A 20,365-nucleotide genomic window follows, 5' to 3' on the forward strand; every position below is an offset into this window, starting at 1 on the left:
GGATTACTGTATTTTTGTAATAAACTTTGAAATTAGCAGCTTTGACTGCTCCAACTTTGTCCTTTTTCAAAATTATTTTGGCTATTCTGCACTGGATGACTTTTTATACAAATTTTTGGATCTACTTCTCAGTGTCTTCAAGCCAGCTGGGATTTGGACAGAGATTATAGTCTGTAAATCCCTTTGGGAAGTGTTGCCCTCTTAACATCCTGTCTTCTGATGTGTGAATGTGGGATTTCTTTCCATTTCTTTAAGTCCTTTAAAAATCTTTTCAATTATGTTTTGTAGTTTTCAGAATTCTTGCACTTCTTTTGTTCAATTTATTTCTAAGTATGTTTGATGTTGTTATAAATGGAATTGTTTCCTTAATTTCATTTTCAAACTGTTTATTGCTAGTGTGTAGATAATTCATTTTTTATATTGATTTTGTATCAGCCTTTCTGAACTTGTTTATTAGTTCAAGTAGTATTTTTTGTGATTCCTTAGGATTTTCTGAATACAAGATTATGTCAGCTAAAAACAGAGGCAGTTTCGCATCTTCTTTTCCAATCTGGATGCCTTTTATTTCTTTGATCGCCTAATAGCCCTAGCTAGAACCTCCAGTATAGTGTTAAATGTAAGTGGTGAGGATCGACATCCTTGTCTTCTTTATGATCATAGGGGGAAAGCTTCTAACTTTCACTCCTAAGTCTGATGTTAACTGTGCAAGCATACCTCGTTTTATTGTGCTTCACAGATGTCTGTGTTTTTTACACATTGAAGGATTGTGGCAAATGTGTGTTGAGCAGATATATTGGCTTCCTTTTTTTCCAACAGCATTTGCTCACTTGTCTCTGTCACATTTTGGTAATTCTTAAAAATATTTCAGACTTTTTCATTATTATTATATTTGTTTTAGGAATCTATGATCAGGGGTCTTGATGTTACTCTTGTAATTTTTTGGTATTTTTAGAAAATAAAGTATTTTTTAATTAAGGTAGTACATTTTTTTTTTAACATAGTGCTATTGCATACCTGATAAGACTACAGAATAGTGTAAATAGCTTTTATATGTACTGGGAAACCAGGAAATTGGTGTGACTCACTTTATTGTGATATTCGCCTCTTTGCAGTGGTTTGAAACTGAACCTGTGATATATTCATGGTATGCCTATGTATTTTTCATAGATGCACATTATCAAGTTGAGGAAGTTACCCTCTATTCATAATTTGTTGAGTGTTTTTATGAAGAAAAGCTGTTGAATTTTGCCAGTGTTTTTTCTGCATCTACTAGGATGATCGTGTGTTTTTTATGCTTTACACTATTGACATAGTATTATATTAATTGACTTTTGATGTTAAAAGTTAGCATTGATGGGGAAAATCCTACTGGCCATAGTGTGTAATCCTTTTATATGTCACTTGATTTAATTTACTAGTATTTTGTTGATGATTTGGGGGTCTATATTCATATTAGTTCTACAGTTTTATTTTCTTAAAATGTCTTTGTCAGGCTTAGGTATCAGGGTCATTATTGGGCTCATAGAATGAGTTGGGGAGTATTCCTTTCTCTTCTGTTTTTGGAAGAGTTTGGGAAGATTTAGTATTAAATGTTTGGTAGAATTTACCACGGGAGCCATTTGTAACTGGGCTTTTTTAGGGGGAAATTTGTAAATTAGTACTTCAGTCTCTTGTTATAATCTGCTCAGATTTTTACTTCTTGAATGAGTTTTGGTAGTATGTGTCTTCCTAGGAACTTGTCTGTTTTAGTTAAGTTATCAAACTTGTTGGCAAACAGTTCTTAGTATTTCCTTATAATAGAATTTTTTTATTTGTGTAAGGGTTGGTAGTGTTATCCTGTTTTTGATGTTAGTAATTTGAAATTGTTTTTAATTAATCTGGCTAAAGCTTGCTAAATTTGTTCATCTTTCAAGGAACTAAATTTTGGTTTTGTTGATTTTCTTTATTGTTTTTCTTTTACATATGTCATTAATTTCTGTTCTAATCTTTACTATATCCTTCCTTGCTTTAGGTTTAAGTTTTTCTTCTTTTTTCAAGTGTCTCAAGGTGGGAGATTAGGTTATTGATTTGAGATCTGTCTTTTTTCTTGAGATAGGCCTGAAAATTTCCCTTTAAGCACTGCTTTAGTTGCCTTCCAGAAGTTTGGTGTGTTGTGTTTTCATTTTAATTTTTCTCAAGGTATTTTCTAGTTTTCCTTGTGATTTCTTTGACCCACTGGTTATTTAGGAGTGTACTGTCTAATTTCCAAATATTTGTGAATTTCTCAAAAAACTTCATTCTGTTACTGATTTATAATTTCATTCCATTGTGATTGGTGACCATACATTGTATGATTTCAGTCATTTAACATTTGTTGAGGTTCGTTTGGTGGCCTAGCATCATGTCTGTCCTGGAGAGCAGTCCATGTGCACTTGAGAAGACTACACATTTGTGTGTATTTTGCTCTTGTTGGGTTGGGTCTCTATAGATGTCTGCTTGGGTAGTCTGTCATGTTGTTCAAGCCTTCTCTTTACTTGTTGATCTTCTGCCTACTTGTTAATCCGTTATTAAAAGTTTTTTTTCTGGGAGATATGGGCCCAAGCTCAGATCTCTGCTTTATGCCAGGTGGTAGGGCACGACCAGGGTAGGGTATGGCATTCGTCAGGGTTTCCATGTTCTTGTTCATCAGAAGGATGCAGTGGTCCATTGCACTGCTCAGGGTTATTGAAGGTTCATGTCACAGAGCTGCTGCCTTGACCACCTGTGTTCCTGTTTCAGCCCCGAGCCCCCAGTGAGCCCCAGCCCAGGCCGCAGGAGGCAGGCCCGCCCCAGGCAGAGGTTCTGGAAGCAAGAGGAAACGTGCCCAGCCACAGGGAGCCCCAGACACCAGCCCCCAGCTCTGAGGTGGCTTTCGATCTGAAGAGACGAGGTGAGAAGGGTAAGTGAAGCTTGCCAGTGACGTGCTGTCTCAGGGCCCTGTGCCAACAAAAAGCACAGCGGCAGCTCCTGCCCCCAGTCCATACAGTCAGCAGAGTGCGCTGCTTCTGGGCAGCCCAGTAGTGGGGCTTCAGGTGGCAGTGAGTGTCTCTCTGGGCACCTGGACTCGGGGCCACAGGGCTTTTATCTGCCTTCCTGATGTCCCACCCTTGTAAACTTCCTCATTCTTTGGCAGCTTGGTAAAGGCAGGTCTAGGTGTGCCTTTATTCAGGGCAGTGGTGGGACTGTTTAGTTAAGGGGACGTGGCTGAGTCCTGGGTGGCTGTCACTGGCTCCCAGGTTCTGGCCTCAAGTAGGGCGATCAGATAAGCCTGGCATTACAGACTCCTCCACTTGCAGAATGCGCTCAATCCAGATGACTTGGTCTGGATTTGTTTTCTGAACCATTTCCTCTTTCTCGTGGTTCTGAGCATACACTCCAGGCACAGAGAGGCTTGGAGTCTGCTGCTGTTAAGTTGCTCGGTTTTGTCCAGTTCTTTGCAACCCCACGGACTGCTGCACAACAGGCTTCTCTGTCTTTCACCGTCTCCTGGAGTTTGCTCAAACTCATGTCCATTGAGTCAGTGATGCCATCTGCTAGGCCACGGCATACATGATCAGCTGCCCCGTCCACCCACAGTCCTTGGGAAGGCTCTGGGAATTTAGTGGTCTGAGGATTTCTGTTCTGTATGGTGAGGTCACAGCAAACTGTGTCCTGTGCCCAGAGGAAACCAAGGAGATTCAGGTCGTCAGTGAGGAGGAGCCTCAGAGGGACAGCCTGGTGCTGCCGAAGGAGCCAGGCCCAGAGCAGGCGGTGGAAGGAGACGGACAAGTGGGCGGAAAAGGCAATGGAGAGCCCGGAGAGCTGGGCCAAATCGCACAGGCCCCAGCCGCCCTGCTGGCCAGCCAGGAGAATCAAGAGGCGGAGGGCCCCGAACGGGACCAGCTCGTCATCCGCGACGGACAGGAGGAGGGGCAGGATGCCGACGAGGCAGGTGGGTGAGAGGCTCCCTGGACTGCCCACTCGGTCCTCTGCACCAGGTGCCAGCCTGTCCACGTCCTTCCCAATTTAGAATGGGTGGCCATGAAGGTGCCCAGCCCGCAGGGCGCCGTCTGGTGGTCCGTCCTGTTTGTTTGGTCCATTGTCAGGCAGGAGACAAGACAGAAGGGCCAGGCCCTCCTAGCGCTTGGAACTTGTAGAAATCATATTCACAGGGCGCCTAGGGGGCTTGCCAGCCGGAAGACCTTGGGTGGGAGCTGAGCGTAGAGTCCACATAGGTCTCCTGGCAGGCAGACCCCACACGTTTTCCTTGTCCCTTCACCTCCTGCTGCCGTCTCACTGGCAGCGCTGTGAGTCAAAGGAGGGAGGGAGGACAGATGGAAGGATCGGACAGATGGAGGGTCATGCGTGTTTGAGCGTTGCAGGAAAACAGAAAGTGACGTGGCAATCTCACCTTCCTGGTTTGGTTGACTTCTCTTTTTTAAAGAAAAGTGTGGGAAACTGAGATGAGCAGAATATTCTGGGATGTATCTTGGTCCCTGAAAGACGGAAAACATTTTAATCCTAGCTAATCCAGGGGCACTTAGAAGACACCTGTGTGCTGAGCCTGATAAAGTGACAGAAGGTGGGGATAGGACTTACTGGCAGAAGTTACCCCGATTTTCTGAAGAGTGTGTTCTCACAAGTTTTCAGTTAAATAACTGGGGAGGAGAAAAAAAAAGGACACTCCTGGGGCTGGTCAGAGTGGCACTCTAGTTTCAGCTTACTCAGCAGTTGGTCCCAGGGTGTAACAGCTGCCAGTAGGTCTGAGCTACTGCGGGGGCCTGTGAGTCACACACCTTGTTCAAGGTCAGCTGTAATGGTCTGATTAGCAGGATAAAGCCACGGGCCTGGGCATTATTTCCTCTCCAGGCAGTTAGCGCAGGGATACAGAACTAGAACTGACTTTTCCAGGCATGCTTTTTAAACAGATCTTGTTTATACAGATACGAAATGTTTACAGTAACCCTCTGAGTATGTCTCCTGATTGCATCCTGTCCTCATCTTTTCTGGTTGCTCTTCTCTCTGGGGATGAATGCAGTGATAAATGAGCTAATTCTGTATGTTTGATGGAAAAATTTTACCCTTTGACTCACAATAGCCATTCCATTTCCTTCTCTCAGGGCAGTGAACCATTTTAAGCAGATACCTCCTTTAACCAGAAACCTGTGAACTAGTTACCCTGACTCCAGCCTGGAATGAAGCTATTTAGGGCCATGTTCTAAATAGATTCAGAGTTGGAGTGGGGCATACATAAGTAGAGAAATCCTGCATGGTCTTTGCACCAAGAACAAGCACATGTGTCCCTGTCATTTCCTGAGAGGAAGCAGAAAGAGCTGATTGTTAAACCAGGGTTGGGATAACCCTAGCACCTGGGCTCTGGTGTTCCCATGGCATTGAGAGAGAAATGATGTAGCTTATGTTTTGTGGCTCTGTGCTAATTTTTCAGGGAGAAATCAGCAGAAACTGGGAGCTGATGATGACTACAACATGGATGAGAATGAGGCAGAATCTGAAACAGACAAGCAGGCAGCCCTTGCGGGGAATGATAAAAACAGAAATGGTAATTAACAATGGTGGTTGGGTGGGGTCACCTTTCATGTCTGATTGTGGTCCTTCACTTTTGGTATGACTGTATACTGAATCCCAACAATAATGTAAGTAACCCCTCATTAGAATACTGTTTTCTCCGGAAGCCGTGGAGTATAGGGGCAGTGGAGAGAGGTGACGGTTTCAGGAAGCCGCAAGGACCTTTCAGAAAGTCTGCATACATGAACATGGGCATCAGCCCCTCCGGGGTCAGTGCGGATATGCTTCAGTGAAGTTTAGGAATTTCCCTTCAAAACGGTAGATCACTGCACGATCGTTTCATAGCACCAGTCAAAATGCTGTGATATGTACACAGGCAAGTTTTTATAGTAGCGCTCCGTGTTACTTTGTGTTACTGTTATTTTGAACTTTTGAAGAGTCCAGGCCTGTGGGATGGTCAGATTCTGGATTTGTCTCCTTGTGATTGGATTCTGGTTGAACATTTTTTTTTTTTTTTTAAATAGCTGCAGTTGTGTTCTAGCTTCACACCAGGAGGCACGGGGTTTACAGGCTGATCCTTGGTTAAGGTGGTACCCCACAAGGTCTCTCTGCCGCAAAGGTCCATTTTCCCTGTGTAACTAACATGTCATCCAGAGGGGGATGCTGTGCATGGTGTGACTTTGTTGTCCATTGAAAACCATTGTCTGGATGGTCGTTCCACACATTGATCAGCTGTCATTCTTTAAGGACTCCCTCACCCCCAGTGTGTATACATTTGCACACACACACAGGCACACATTCTCTCTCTCCCTTGTTTTAGTTTCACTGTAGACTCAAGGTTTCCTTTCTTAACGTTTGTTCTTCAGTCAAACTCTTGCTGTTTCTTTCTCAGTTTTTAAGAGCTCTTTACATGCTGGGGAGGTTGGCCTTTATCTGTGATGTGGGTTGCCAATACTACCTAGCAGTTTATCTTGATTTTGATTATGGTTTTTTGCCATGTGAAAGTTTCAAAGATTTTTATGTCTTTTCTTGCCTACAGATATGGAGTCACAGTTTTCTCATTTAGAGTTGAATTCACCCATTTTTTGTTGTTGTTCAGTATACTTGCAGATTTTTCTTTTGGTTTTATGAAGTAAATAAGATTCAGAAACGCACACAAAACAAACGAGTTGTTAGAAGTTAAACATTTTGTAACTGCACCCTGCCTTCCTGATCAAGAAACAGAACTGGGCTCCAGGAAGTTCCTTCTTTGTTGCCCTTCCTGTCCCAGCACCTTCCCTCCCTGTATTGCAATACCTGTCCTCACCTTTCCATTTGGCATTTTCTTGAATTTCTTTATGGGTTTATCACCCAAGTGGGCATCCCTGGATGCCATAGTTTAGTCTTGCCCATTTTCTTATATTTGATATGAGTTTAAGTCTCAATTTACAAGTCTTCTCTCCCTCCCTTCTTTCATCCATCCATTCATCCAGCCAGCCATTGCTGTTTGATCAGTCTGGGGAGTGTTGATTGGGTATTCATGGTTCTAGTCATGGTTTGGTTTAGTGTGTTCTTTTCTCCCTGTTTATTTCATGCAGATCACCAGCTGATATCTGGAGGCAGTATTTTAATTCAGCCATTCCTATTTCATTTAATTGAAATATTTCATAAATAGAAGTCATGGTATTGTTCATATAGCATAGGCATGATAAATGCTTCTTTCTCTTTACCAGTTTTCACAATAAGGAATTATTTCCTTTGACCTTTAGAAGGTGACCATTTGAAAATATAAACTTTTAAGCCTTTTTGATGGGTTTCATTCAGTTGCATTTATAATCATTTTTGAAGTTCACATCGTCCCACCTTCTTTGGCCAGTGAGGTTTGCCCCACTTCTCTCTGAACCATTGGTTCCTTAGTCTCTCGTCCCGCTTAGCCACCACTTCACTCCACACGGTGCCTTTCTCTGTGAGGGGCTCTCCCTGGGAAGAACCCAGAGGAGCCACTGCCAGCGTGTCTCACGGACCCCCGCCTGCTCCTTCGTCTACCATGGGCACTCGGTGGTCACCTGCTGTGGGAGTAGCAGAGACTGCCCCTTCCAGCTGCAACTCCCCCACTGGCCCAGGTGCTTTCCGCCGTAACCTGTTGGTTGGTAGGGTTTCTGTTGTTCTCGGGTCCATCAGAGGCTCCATGCTTCCCTGTTTTCTTTCCAGACACTGTGAGTGTATGGTTTGCTGTCCATGGATTACTTTTGACTGCTTGTATTTTGGGGTCTGCAGGACTCCTGCTCAGCTAGTTTTGCTGTAAATGGTCTCTAGTTTTTGTTTTTAAATTTAGTAGTTGCTTTATATAAGGACTCTGAGGTTCAAAAACTGCCACTGTTTCTGCCATCTTTCCAGAATCCTCTATTTTCATAACTTACATCTCTTGATTCATGTGATTCACTTTAAATGTTTTCAAGTGTATGGGCATGAGATATGGGTCCAGTTTTCTTTTTCCAAAGGTGTTTGCAGTTGGCCCAACACCATCTCAGATCACCATCTCATAGTCAGTGATTTGAGGTGCTGCCATCATCAAACACTGGATTTTCATATGTACTTGGTTCTGATTTTTGGATTTTCTATTTCTGTTCTATTGATTTCTCTCTTGATTCACAGTGTACCACATTGTTCTAAGTATAGCAGCTTTTTTTCTTTTTTTTTTAAATCTAGCCAGTCTACTTTCTCTGGAAAATTCAAGCCAACATCTCTTTGAATAATGCTGCTTTCCTTTTTGGCTCCTCGAATTCAGATTAGAAGTATATTAGATCTTTTCAATCTATTCATGTCTCGTGTCCTCTTCTTCATATTTTGCATTTCTGCTTCTCTGATCTGTGTTGAGAATAATTTCCTCAGAAATATCTTCTAATTCAAAAATTTTTCTTTTACCTATGCCTTCTTTGCTGTTTTAATTTCTAAATTTTTTACTTGGCCATTCTTTATGGGTCCTTATTCCTTGCTCATGCTTTCAATTTCTCTGTCAACATTATTTCATATGCCTTGTCTTCCAGTTGTAGTATCTGAAAACTTGCAGGGTTTCATTTCATTTCTGCTGATACGTTGTTTGTGTATTTTATGCTTAACTGTGAGCTACTACTTTCCTTGGAACTTCATCTGTGGGAAGTCTTTGAGGACCGAGTTACAGAGAGAAGGTTGTTTGCCTCTTGCCAGTCCCCAGGAGGGTACTGCAAACTCACAGCTCCTTTAATAAAGTAGGTTGTCACCTTTAGGGGTTTTGGGGATCACATGGAAAAATGAGAGTTTGAATTATACACCTGCATGAACACCTCATGTGGTTAAAAATGCTCTTTTTAACCACATGAGACTTTTCATTGCAGGTTTATTTCCTGTTGCCTGTAAGTTAATTATGTGAAACTTTAGGGTTCACCTTTATATGGGCATCCCTTTCTTCACTCCCCACCTTGAGGGGAGCCCTCGTGTTTAGGGCCTTTTGAAGCTGTGAGGGGAGCTCGGAGTCTTCAGGCTTCAGCAAAAGTCCTCAGGACAAAAGCTGGCATTGATGGTTATTACCTTCAGTTGTTAATATTTCCACTCCATTTTTTATCTTCCTGTTAGTGTTCATAGGCAATACATTTTAATGTTTTATTAATTTTTTTTCACTTTTCATTTTGAAATAATTTAAACAAAACTAGTAAGGATTTCCACACACCTTCATCCAGGTACCCCAAGTGTTAACATCTTATGTAACCATAGTACAGTTACATGAAGACATTTAATAGTCACGTAATGCTATTATTTATAGACATTCAGATTTCTTGAATTGTCCAACTAATAACCCCTTTCTGATTCAAGATCTAATCCAGAATGATACACTGCATTTATCATCATATCTCTTTAGTGTCTTTTAACTTGGAACCCTCTGTCTTTATCACTTATAACACTGATAATTTTTTAAAGTGTTTTGGCCAATTGTTTGGTAGAAAGTTCAGTTTGATTCAGCAGTGCATCCTTAAAAAGTCTTTCGTATTTTATCCAGCATGTCACTTACTACAATTGGCAGAGTTGCTTGGGGTTTCTAAAATTGAAAGTCTTAAGTTCATTTTTAAATTATTTTCATAGACTCTTTAGCTAATTATTTTTAATGCAAAAGATGAACATGTTAGGAGTCCGAATTTTAAGCAAATACAAGTTAGGTGTGCGACTTTGCAATGAAGCCTTGGGATCTTTCATCCTTTACACCCAGGTGTCCTTCTAAGGATTTGACCTTGTACCTGCTAAGGTTTTTAAACAAATTGAGGAGGTGAGCAAAGTAGAAAAATGGTTCTGTCAGCTCTTTTAAGAAAGAATTTTAGGTTGAAGAAATGTCATTTTAAAATTATGTCATCAAGATGGTTTCAGACACTGTCTTCTCCAGGGAAATTAGAAGAAAAAGGCATTAGTTCCAAATTTTATTAGAGAACTTAAGATAGTCATTTATATAATAAAATCATTAAGATGTGCAGTAGTTGTAAATGAGGATCTTGGGTTTAGGATATATTTGTGATGTCTTTTTACATCCTTTGGGTGTCGAAGGATAAAGAAGGTGGAAACCACATGTAGACATCCATTCTGTAAAGGAAGAGCTTTGGAGTCACAAAAGCTAACCTGATTTGTGAATGCCTTTTAGGAGGCAGTGTGCTTCCTGCTGCAGGTGCAGTAAACAGATTCATGCAGCACATGAGGGTCATGATCATGTCAAAAATTCTATGAGTACATTTCATACTTTCCATTTTGTAGAACATCATTTCACTATTTCATAGTTCATGGTACCTTGCTGGCTGTACATACAGACTCTTGCTGTCTTGTCCTTGATTAGCAATGAAGTTCCACATTTTGATGTTACCCTGGAGACAGTCCTCTCTATAGACACAAGTCAAATGGGACCTGCCTGGGCTGGTTTCTCAAAATGTTTAATACTAGAACATTTTGTTTTCTTTCTTTCTTTTTTAGTTCTTAACGCTGAAAATCAGAAAGGAGACACAGTAAATTTACTTGATCAGCGTGAAAAGAGGAATCACACACTCTGAATCAAACTGGAATCACATTCTTTTGTGTCAGAATCGAATAGAGATCACTACAATAGTCATGAGGAATTGAATACTGTGAAATGTACTAAGTAAAATATCTGAAGATGATTATTGTGGAGTTTGTATTTACAATGTAGGAAAATGAGATTGTCTTTGAGACAGTGTTTTAGAGGTATTTTTGAAGTGTTTATATTGAGATGTCAAAATTGTTGAAATTTGTTGGCTAATATAGGTATTTCATAAGAAGAGCAACACCAGAAATAGAACACAGGTTCTCCTTCAAGTACGGCAACAGCAGGATTCATATTGTGAAGTGTAACCTTTGATGTGAAGGGGACTCCCATACTCGCAGAGCTGGTCTTCAGTTCCCTCTGGAGTCATTCTCTTCGCCATGTGGTCATTCTCTTCACCACGTGCAGTGCTGAGACAAGAACCAGCCCTGCAGTTGGCACTGAGTGATTTTTGATTTATTCTTCTGTGCTCACTTCTGGTTCTGACAATCAGTGGCCTAGAGCACTGACTGTTAACATAAACATCACTAGCAATGGTGTTAAACAAGTCTAAACACAGAGGTGTTTTGTGTGAGGATTTTTTAAAAGACTGCTACTTGTACAATAACCCTTGTCATTAATGTACAAAATGCTTATAAGTGACTCATAATTTGAATACCTGTGATCTATACTTGCCTTGCTTAGTATGTGTGGGCAAAGCATTACCAAGAAAAGCCAGTGTGCATTAGACTTCTGACGCATCAGGGGCTAAAGCGGGGCTGACCTTGGGCGCGTGTGGCAGAGAGGGCGGTACAGCGCTATGGGTGGGTGTGCTATGGACAAACTGCCTACTTCACGGCTAGAAGAAGAGAAGAGAAATTTGATGATGGAGGAGACACACAGCATACAGATTTGGAAAGTTTATAAAGTAAAAAAAAAACGCAGTAATTGTCTTTTTCAGTTTACACATGTACCTTGTGGTAAAGGACCATATCACAAACTGATTTAAAAACCAAAAGTTAATTTGAAAATGACTAATCATAATTTGCTTAATAGTGACATCAGGTTTAAGTTGGTTCTTAACATTGCAAATAAACAGGCTCTTGTCAGACTTGTGAATGACTGGCAGACTCACATTAGTGACCTTTAGAAAGGCTCCCTACAGGGTTAAGTGGGTGGTGATGCTTATTAAATCAGCATTCTGAGTCATAGGGGGCTTGAGATGCAGGGGCTTCAGGTCATGTGACATAACCCCCTGATTAACAGAGAAGAGCCTGGGGCCCAGAGGACTTCTGAAGCTTCTCCAGGCCCAGCCAAGTGCCTGCCTCGCCGCCAGCTGTGGACTCCTGGTGCCCCTACTGCCACGGAGGGGCGGGGCCTGGTCTGCATTCAGGTTATGATCTCCAACTTGAATGGTGTGTGGTATTTTTCCTACCTAACTTTCCACCCAGAAAAGGCAACTGAAGGGTGTGAAAGTAGCTTTTTAAGATACTCATCTAGGTCCTTGTCCAGTGTCTAAGTCTCAATCAGTCTTAGGGTTGATGTCTTGCATATTAGCCTTTATTCATCTCATGTTTAATCAGTGTGCCTAGAGTTGCTGAGAAATGAAACTCTTGTTCAGGTTTTAAAACTGCTTTCAGTTTTCCCTTCATCTGCTGTTGAAACCCTAAGGAATCAGCTTGTAAACTGTGGATTAAGGATGGTCGTTTGCCTTATTAATTAAACCTTTCTGTGGAATGAGATGCTGATATAAATAAAAAATAATCGTGATTTAATCTCCCTGTACAGAGGCACCTGAAAGCTGTTTGTTCAGGAGGTGTGTACTTTAGGTGTTTCTTCAAGCAGTCATGCTTTATTGCTGTTGGCTTCCCTTGGGATCAACTATTCCAAGGAACAATCTAGAGATGCCACAGCTATTTAAAAAATAAAACCTGTGTAATAAGCATCAAATAGATTATCAAACAACGTGGTCTTGGGTTCATCTAAAATCAGCAGCTAGTCCAATTTTTAATAAACTGATTCACACCCTCCTCTATATTTTCAAATGGTGTGTAGACAAGGAGTGATGATTAATTTGATCTTTTTTCCTACATACGAAGATTGCCATAGCAGCTTTGGATTAGATTTCATGAATACTCTAATCATTGCACCTAGCATACTTTTGTGTGATGGAATTTGAAAAAACATTCCCTGTTTAAGTCATTGTGGTGTCATTAAATTAACTAGGTTGATAACTGGCATAATTGTTTTACTTGGTAATAGGTGGTTATCTATTCATAACAGAACTTGGAATGGTGGAAGAGAATTGTAATTTCAGAGTCTTTTAAGGTCCAGGGGGGAACTGGTCTACTCTCATTATGTATTTTAGCTTAAAAGATTATAAAGTAATCTTTATTAATGATTAACAACAATAGTTAATCATTAATAGAGATAGTAATCTTTACTAATGATTACAGATTAAGGCTAGTTTATAGGAGACTCAGTCCACTTCTAACACTTGCCATTGAAATGAGTTTGAAAATATATATTTATTTTTAAAGTTTCCATTAACTCTGGGTTATACTAATATTTTTTTCACATTGTCATCTTCGATTTTGAAAATACTAGTATTACAAAGTTGGGGAAATGGCTTATCTTGTGTATTTAAATGTTTGTGTTCTATTTCAGCTCAGAGGGCAACACTTTCTTAAGGGTACTGACTAAGCCACTCTTCTTAACTAGGTTTGTAAGGTTCTGGTCATGTGCACAGTGAAGGATCACCCAGAAGTAGGTCTTTTCCCATGCACTGTGCTCGTTGATGTGCCTGTGAAACTCATCTCTGGGAAAGAGACATGACTTGAGACATTCTCATCTGCAAACTATATACAAACTTAATGACTTTTTTTTATACACCAAGGCCCTGAGACAAATACCTGTTTTTTTTCTTAAATCCTTACTCCTTAGAATAAAATTAAATGTTTTAAAGTAGAATAAAAATCGAGTTGAGTGACACAGGCTTACACTTCATATCCCTACAGAGATTCTAATATTGCGAGGGGTGCTTGGTAAATTTGACTAAAGTTCAAATAAAGACTGAGTGTTCAGAGATGTGGTCCTAGGTAACCTAATTTTTCATATAACTGAAGTTTTGCCTTTTAGAACCCTCATAAACAGATTTAGGGAAACAAATGCATTTTTAGAATGAATGTTAATAGACACATAAGAATGAGGATGAAAACTCAGGCTTTAAGAAGTAAGCCAGAGGGATTTCCCTGGTGGTCCAGTGGTTAAGAGTCTGCCTGCCAATGCAGGAGGCACAGGTTCTAACCCTGTTCCAGGAACTAAGATCCCACATGCCACAGGACAACTAAGCCTGTGAGCTACAACTACGGAGCCCACAGGCCACAACTAGCAAAGCCCATGTGCAGCAACCAAGTGCCCATGTGCCACAACCAGCACCATTAAAAATAAACAAATATTTTTTAAAAAAGAAGTAAACCAGAGTCTTTGTGGAGGAGCTCCTGATGTTAGAGCTTGCTTTTTACTAATGTGGCTCTCTTAGTAGTAAAATGACAGTGGAACTTCCAGTATCATGTAACATATCTGCCTTTATCCAGAACTCAAAACTTCACCTGAACATCTTAACTCACACCAAAAAAGCGGCCACGTTATTATTTCACATCTGAATATCATTTAAAAGAGTAGTTCTGTGACCTTAACCACCAGTCTACAGCTGCCAGTTTTTACCCTGTGAAGGACAATTCTGCTATAATAACATCCTTGCTCTGGCTTTTTGAGATGGGTTCATTCAAAAGTTATTCTGGAAGTCAACGGATTACACATCTCTGATCAAACCAAAGCACCACACTTTCCTTTAAGCTTGGCTTAAAGGTTTGGCCTAAAATGTTTGAATTCTACACAGATGGTTGCAGATACTGCATCTGTATCTTAGCAGTAGTTTAGAAATTCAGAGTTTTGCATAATACTTTATGTGGTCCTCCAAAAGCTGATACATTCTTTTTTAAATGGAAAGAATAAAAGACATTGTTAGCAGAGGACTACAGAAAAAATTTCTATAGTTTAAGTCAGTGCAACCAAGTTCTTCAGCTGATGCAAGCCATTTATGGGCAAGGCTACCAGACTCCAACTGACCACTTCCAGGTTCCTACTTCAAAACTCCCCTAGCATTCTTAAGTGTCCTGTGTTCTCACCATCAGGTGTCTCAAACTGAGCCTTCCTACTGCCCTGGAGGCTTTGATTTTAACCTTCATTCAGTTTTCCAACTAATTTGAGCAGGTTCTGCAAAGATGAAGGCCTTTTTCTCAAGTTTATACTACAGCTGGGAAGATAGAAACAATTAACTACAACTGAAAATGCTAAAAAGTTGGCTTAAAGCTCAACATTCGGAAAACTAAGATCATGGTATCCGGTCCCATCACTTCATGGCAAATAGTGGGGAAACAGTGGAAACAGTGAGAGACGTTTATTTTGGGGAGCTCCAAAATCACTGCAGATGGTGACTGCAGCCATGAAATTAAGACACTTGCTCCATGGGAGAAAAGCTATGACAAACCTAGACAGCATATTAAAAGGCAGAGACATTACTTTGTCAACAAAGTTCCATCTAGTCAGGGTTATGGTTTTTCCAGTAGTCATGTATGGATGTGAGAGTTGGACTATAAAGAAAGCTGAGTGCCAAAGAATTGATGCTTTTGAACTGTGGTGTTGGAGAAGACTCTTGAGAGTCCCTTGGATGCAAGGAGATCCAACCAGTCCATCCTAAAGGAGATGAGTCCTGGGTGTTCATTGGAAGCACTGATGTTGAAGCTGAAACTCCAATACTTTGGCCACCTGATGTGAAAAACTGACTCACTGGAAAAGACCCTGATGCTGGGAAAGATTGAGGGCAGGAGGAGAAGGGGACGACAAAGGATGAGATGGTTGGATGGCATCACCGACTCAATGGACATGGGTTTGGGTGGACTCTGGGAGTTGGTGATGGACAGGGAGGCCTGGCGTGCTGCAGTTCATGGGGTCGCAAAGAGTTGGACATGACTGAGCAACTGAACTGAACTGAAAATGCTAAGTACTTTTAAATGGTTTGGCCTAAACCAGGAGATACAGGAGCATTCTCTGAAGATGTAATGTTCCAGAAACTTGAAGGATAAAGAGAAGCTGTCCAAGAGAAGAGGTTGGCTGGTCAGAGGAAAAGCAACGTAAGATGCAGCTTGAAAAGCCAAGGGGAGAGGGCAGAAATGAAGTGGCCAAACCAGGTTTCGCTTAGTGAAGACTATCATTAACCAGAGAATAGTTGATCTTTTATGATAACACCAGCTCCTCCAAGAACAAGGTGGAGTAAGGATGAATGTGGAGAAGTCAGTTCTAAAGAATGATTCCATTATTTCACACCCCACTCACTAACACTTCAACGTGCCAATTCTGCCCTTCCTCTTCAAGAAGGTTCTGACTATTGTTGCCAGCAACCTGTCAGATCCAGTGGGCCCATTTTGGTCCTTATCTTAGGTCTATTAGCTGTACGTGGCCCTGCACTACTTATTTTCTGGCTAAATCTCCTTTTCATGCCAGAGAAAAACTCTCCTAAACTTTTCTAAATGGGTGCTTTTTTGACCAGTAGTTAAGGTGATTTCTTAGAAGGCCAGAGTCTTATGAAACCAGTGACAGAAACTTGGTCAGAGGGTGGCACGGCATGATTTTAAGGCGCTCACTTTTGTTTCATTTCTTACCTGCTCCTTTCTCCCACCTCTTCCCTGGCCCACTGTTAGAACTTGGCTATCCTGACTCTTCCTTGGGACCAATCTCAGGCTCTTCTACATGTTCCCTGAGCAACTGCAACCCCCAGGGGCTGCTGCTGCTAAGTCGCTCAGTCGTGTCCAACTCTGTGCGACCTCACAGATGGCAGCCCACCAGGCTCCTCCATCCATGGGATTTTCCAGGCAAGAGTACTGGAGTGGGGTGCCATTGCCTTCTCCGGCAACCCCCAGTGCAGGCCTCCATTTACAATTCATCTCTGCAGTCACTCAAGTCTTCAGTTCATGTCTACCCAAGAATGCGCCTTTCAGCTCCACACCAAACTACCTGCCACTCTCACTAGGATGTTTTTCAAACACAGCTCAACAAGGCATTTTCTGGTGGTCTAGTGGTTAGAATTCCATGCTTCCACTGCCAGGGGCCTGAATTTAATCCCCCGTCAGGGAATTATGACCTTGCAAGTGGCACAGCCGGAAAGAAAGACATCTTAACATCTAAAACAATCTTTATCCCTGAACCTTGTGTCCTGTTTTGCCTATATAAGCAAACAGCACCACATTCATCTCGTAGTCAAAGCCATAAAACCTACGAATCATCACCCTTGATTCCCACAAACTCACCCAAGTCCTGTACCTCTTATCTTTTGATTGCATTCATCTCTGTTCCCTCTGCCACTACCTTTAAGACCAACCATTGTTTCTTCTCACCTAACAAGCTTCCCTGCCTACAGCCTTCTGAACCAGTAATCATGAGCAAGCAGATCTGATTTGATCCTGCTGTTTACCTGATTCAAACCTTCCAGCCGTATCCACCAACATCAGTCAACAGTCTCCCCTTCCTTCCAGCTCCTCTCTCCAGACCCTGTCCTGCTCTATACTTTAGTCAACTGCCACCTTCTCACCTCAGGCCTGTGCCCACCTGTGTCCCTGGCAAGGGACTCAGCTAGTGCGTCATCGTTAACCTTTGAGACCTGGATGAGATGGTGACTTTCTCCATTAATCATGTGAGGTGGGTCTCCTCCACCAGCACACTGCATTTTCCCCAGGGCATAATAAAGACTTCTTGATTTTTCTGCATTCTTACGGTTATTAGATCTCTGAGGGGAGAGAGAGTTATTTCCCCCATCATTTTTTTTTTTTTTTTTTTTTGCACCTTGCATGGTAGATTTCTGAATGAAAAAGGCAACTTTCAGCTTTTCTGATTAGAAACCTGCAGCTGAAACTTAGGAACAGTCTTTGCTGTTAGGGAGAGCCACTCCTGAAAAAACAGCCTTAGGTGCTCTATAATTAGGCAGAACCCTTGCTCAATAACTTTCATGTACATTTTCAGCTGACCTAATGAGGCATCAGTTTAAAAATGCCAGCAGCGCCCTCTTAATCCATGGTTCCTGTTGGCACTGATCCACATTCTTATAGCTTGCCTCAGGCTCTTGGCTGTCCGCCAAATCTTGCTGCTTTATTTATCCTCTTTGCGTTTTGAATTCTTTCTTCTGTCACCTCTTTTCTACCATTTTTCGTGTTTAAAATGATCAGAAATTACTAGCCAGAAAGTGTTTTCCTTCTCAGAAATTACTAGCCAGAAAGTGTTTTCCTTCTCAGAAAACTAACCAAATAGAAGGCAACAGATACATTCTTTCTCTTTATAGCTTCTTTTGCACAGACTGTTTTTTTAAAAGACTTCTGGATTCTGAGATTTCAGAATGTTTACTGACTGTTCCTGGTTAAGAACATTTACCACCACTCCTGGTAGAGCGCCTTCAGGAGCTGAGAAGAGAGGAGTCACAAACGTTCTTACTCTACAGTTGGCTCTACTATAGTAGGCAAGATTTATGCAGGTTAGCTGCTTTAAGATATTTCCAGAAATAAAGTTTCAATAAGACATCTGCAAGAAAGGTGTCAAATAAGAATTAAGATACTTGAAACTCAGAACCCTTTCAACCATAAAGGAAATCTAAAACTGTTGCTGTTTTAAGCCAAGCCAAAAGCTCATGTAACTCCTGCTAGCAATACTGTCTTGTTAATAGCAGGACCCAAGGAAAGGCCTCCAGAGATCACAGCAATATGGCACAGAACAGCAGGGCAGATGGGGGAGGAACTGGCAGCAAAGGAAGAAGGCTGGGGCCACTGGCACTGGGCACTCGTAGGTACAGGTGAGTTTAAGTCAGGTTCCAGAGCCAGAGGCTGCTGGAAAGGCCCCATTTGAAAATGTTTCATGGGTTAAACTAAGTAAGTGGTAATAAAAAGCAGTATGTCATGTTTAAACCTAATCCTCTAACATCACTAGCAAACATGATGTATAATCTTTTAAAAGTGCCAAAAGTAACAGTTAAAAGGATTTAAAAAAAATTCTGGCAGGTATATAATTTAAGATACCGTGACACACAAAATCACAATCCCTGTGTGACTTAGTATCCCTGTATAGCTAGGAGGTCCCCCCAAACCTCCCTTAAGTGTATTTAGCCCAAATCCCATGTGAGTGTTTACTAAATCCCTTGATTTGAAACTTCTTTTGTTTGAACTGCTCAAATATTAAAAGTAAACACCTTCAATTCTTAACTTGTACCAACAAAGTGCTATTGTTTTTCATCTCCAATAGTGCATTTTTTGTCAAGAAATTTATTAACCTTTACAAACACTATTTTCACCCATTCATAAAAAATGATTTATGATTAAATCTGTAATAAAACCATGTAACATTCATCAATGCATTCAATAAGACTAGTTTCATCCATGGAACATAATAAACCACTTTAAAACAGCAGTTTTCGTTCATGTCATATAAGGCTGTCAAATTAAAAATATTCCTTATAATGGGTTGTTATCCAAGAAATCCATTTCACTTCACGTTATGTGGTAAGACTGACAGATAGATCCTCTAAGAACAGAATCTGAAAGTAGACTCCACCCTTTTGGTCACCTTTTCAGTCTTTCTCTCAAACAAGTTTCACAACAGGAAAATATTTGTGAGCAGAGAAATCAAATTCAGGAGGAACCTGTGAAAACAAAGTCAATCCATGTATCTTATACATATTCAGACAGTAAACAAAATAAAGACGTAATTTTAGACTCCTGTGTTTTTAGAAACAAGGAAAAGAAAATGATTTAGCTTATCTCTGGATCCGTGAAGGTCATTAGAAAACATGCTGACCAATGGTTTTCTATTTTTAGAGAATACTTAATGAAAACAGACTTAAATTATAGGAAAAGGTGATGGGTCAGCGCTTTCTTTTAGTCCCAGGGTGGCTGCTACTTCTGAGAAATGAAATGAGTCATTGGTAAAGCAGAGGCGATAAGAAAGAGGGATAACAGAAAAGCAATGGGCGCAAACAAATAGAGGTATGTCTTATATAATGGACAGACGCCACCAGAAATGGCTCCGTGGTTGGCCTCTTACTTCTGCACGAATGTTGATACAGCACCAGTGGAACCAAGGGAGGCTTACAGAATTCCATCTCCTGAACCACTGAAGTATTTATTTATTGAAGCATTCACTTTTCTTTTTTTTTGAAGCATTCACTTTTTTTTTTCATTTATTTTTATTAGTTGGAGGCTAATTTGGAAGCATTCACTTTTCTAAAGGTGGATGACTTTTTAAATAATTCCCATAAGCTGGTTTTCACACATTTTCTTTTGTTACCTCAAGTCATTCAGTAATTTATGTGGAAGGGCAGAGCAAACTTTAGAGATTTTAAGTCAACAAAATCTGTAAGTTTCAAGGCAAAATGGCAAGCTCCAATTTATTTTCTGCCACTGAATCTCTTTAAGAATCATCTTTATGGGCATTTTGACTTTTTTTGTAATATTTATTCAGCTTACTAAAAAAATGAAGTTTATAATAATTGAATAATAATATATTTTACCTTGGATTCCTTTTTGTGTCCTCCTGCCAGTAACTTCATAACCACAAAGTTGGGTTTGGCAACCTTTAAAATTCTATTGACCTAAATAATGAACAACATTAAGCTATCAAAATATAAAATTCATAGTCAAAATATATTGATTTATAGATACCAATAGGAATGTGGCACAAAATGTCAGTATTTTATTAAAATGAAAGCAATTT

General features: G+C 40.7%; 2 protein-coding genes across 10 annotated transcripts in view; one reads left to right on the forward strand and one right to left on the reverse strand.

The window, feature by feature from the left end:
• The window catches only part of GOLM1 (golgi membrane protein 1), a 58,088-nt gene extending 45,758 nt beyond the window's left edge, over positions 1-12,330 (forward strand). For 4 of the 5 annotated variants that reach the window (XM_020882178.2, XM_020882176.2, XM_070459531.1 and 1 more), the window contains exons 7-10: positions 2,758-2,917; positions 3,680-3,949; positions 5,444-5,557; positions 10,489-12,330. In XM_020882178.2, the coding sequence (XP_020737837.2) occupies positions 2,758-2,917; positions 3,680-3,949; positions 5,444-5,557; positions 10,489-10,565 (621 nt within the window). In that variant the 3' untranslated portion in view covers positions 10,566-12,330. The remainder of the gene's footprint in view (positions 1-2,757; positions 2,918-3,679; positions 3,950-5,443; positions 5,558-10,488) is intronic. The other variant, XM_070459533.1, reaches the window with a different exon arrangement.
• A 6,568-nt stretch (positions 12,331-18,898) lies between these two features.
• Positions 18,899-20,365, reverse strand: part of NAA35 (N-alpha-acetyltransferase 35, NatC auxiliary subunit) — a 92,049-nt gene continuing 90,582 nt past the window's right edge. For all 5 annotated transcript variants that reach the window (XM_020882189.2, XM_020882188.2, XM_020882191.2 and 2 more), the window contains 2 exons: positions 20,163-20,243; positions 18,899-19,295 (listed from right to left, as the gene is read on the reverse strand). In XM_020882189.2, the coding sequence (XP_020737848.2) occupies positions 19,236-19,295; positions 20,163-20,243 (141 nt within the window). In that variant the 3' untranslated portion in view covers positions 18,899-19,235. The remainder of the gene's footprint in view (positions 19,296-20,162; positions 20,244-20,365) is intronic.

The sequence above is a fragment of the Odocoileus virginianus genome, chromosome 31 (genome assembly GCF_023699985.2).
Source record: "Odocoileus virginianus isolate 20LAN1187 ecotype Illinois chromosome 31, Ovbor_1.2, whole genome shotgun sequence".
Classification (NCBI taxonomy): domain Eukaryota; kingdom Metazoa; phylum Chordata; class Mammalia; order Artiodactyla; family Cervidae; genus Odocoileus; species Odocoileus virginianus.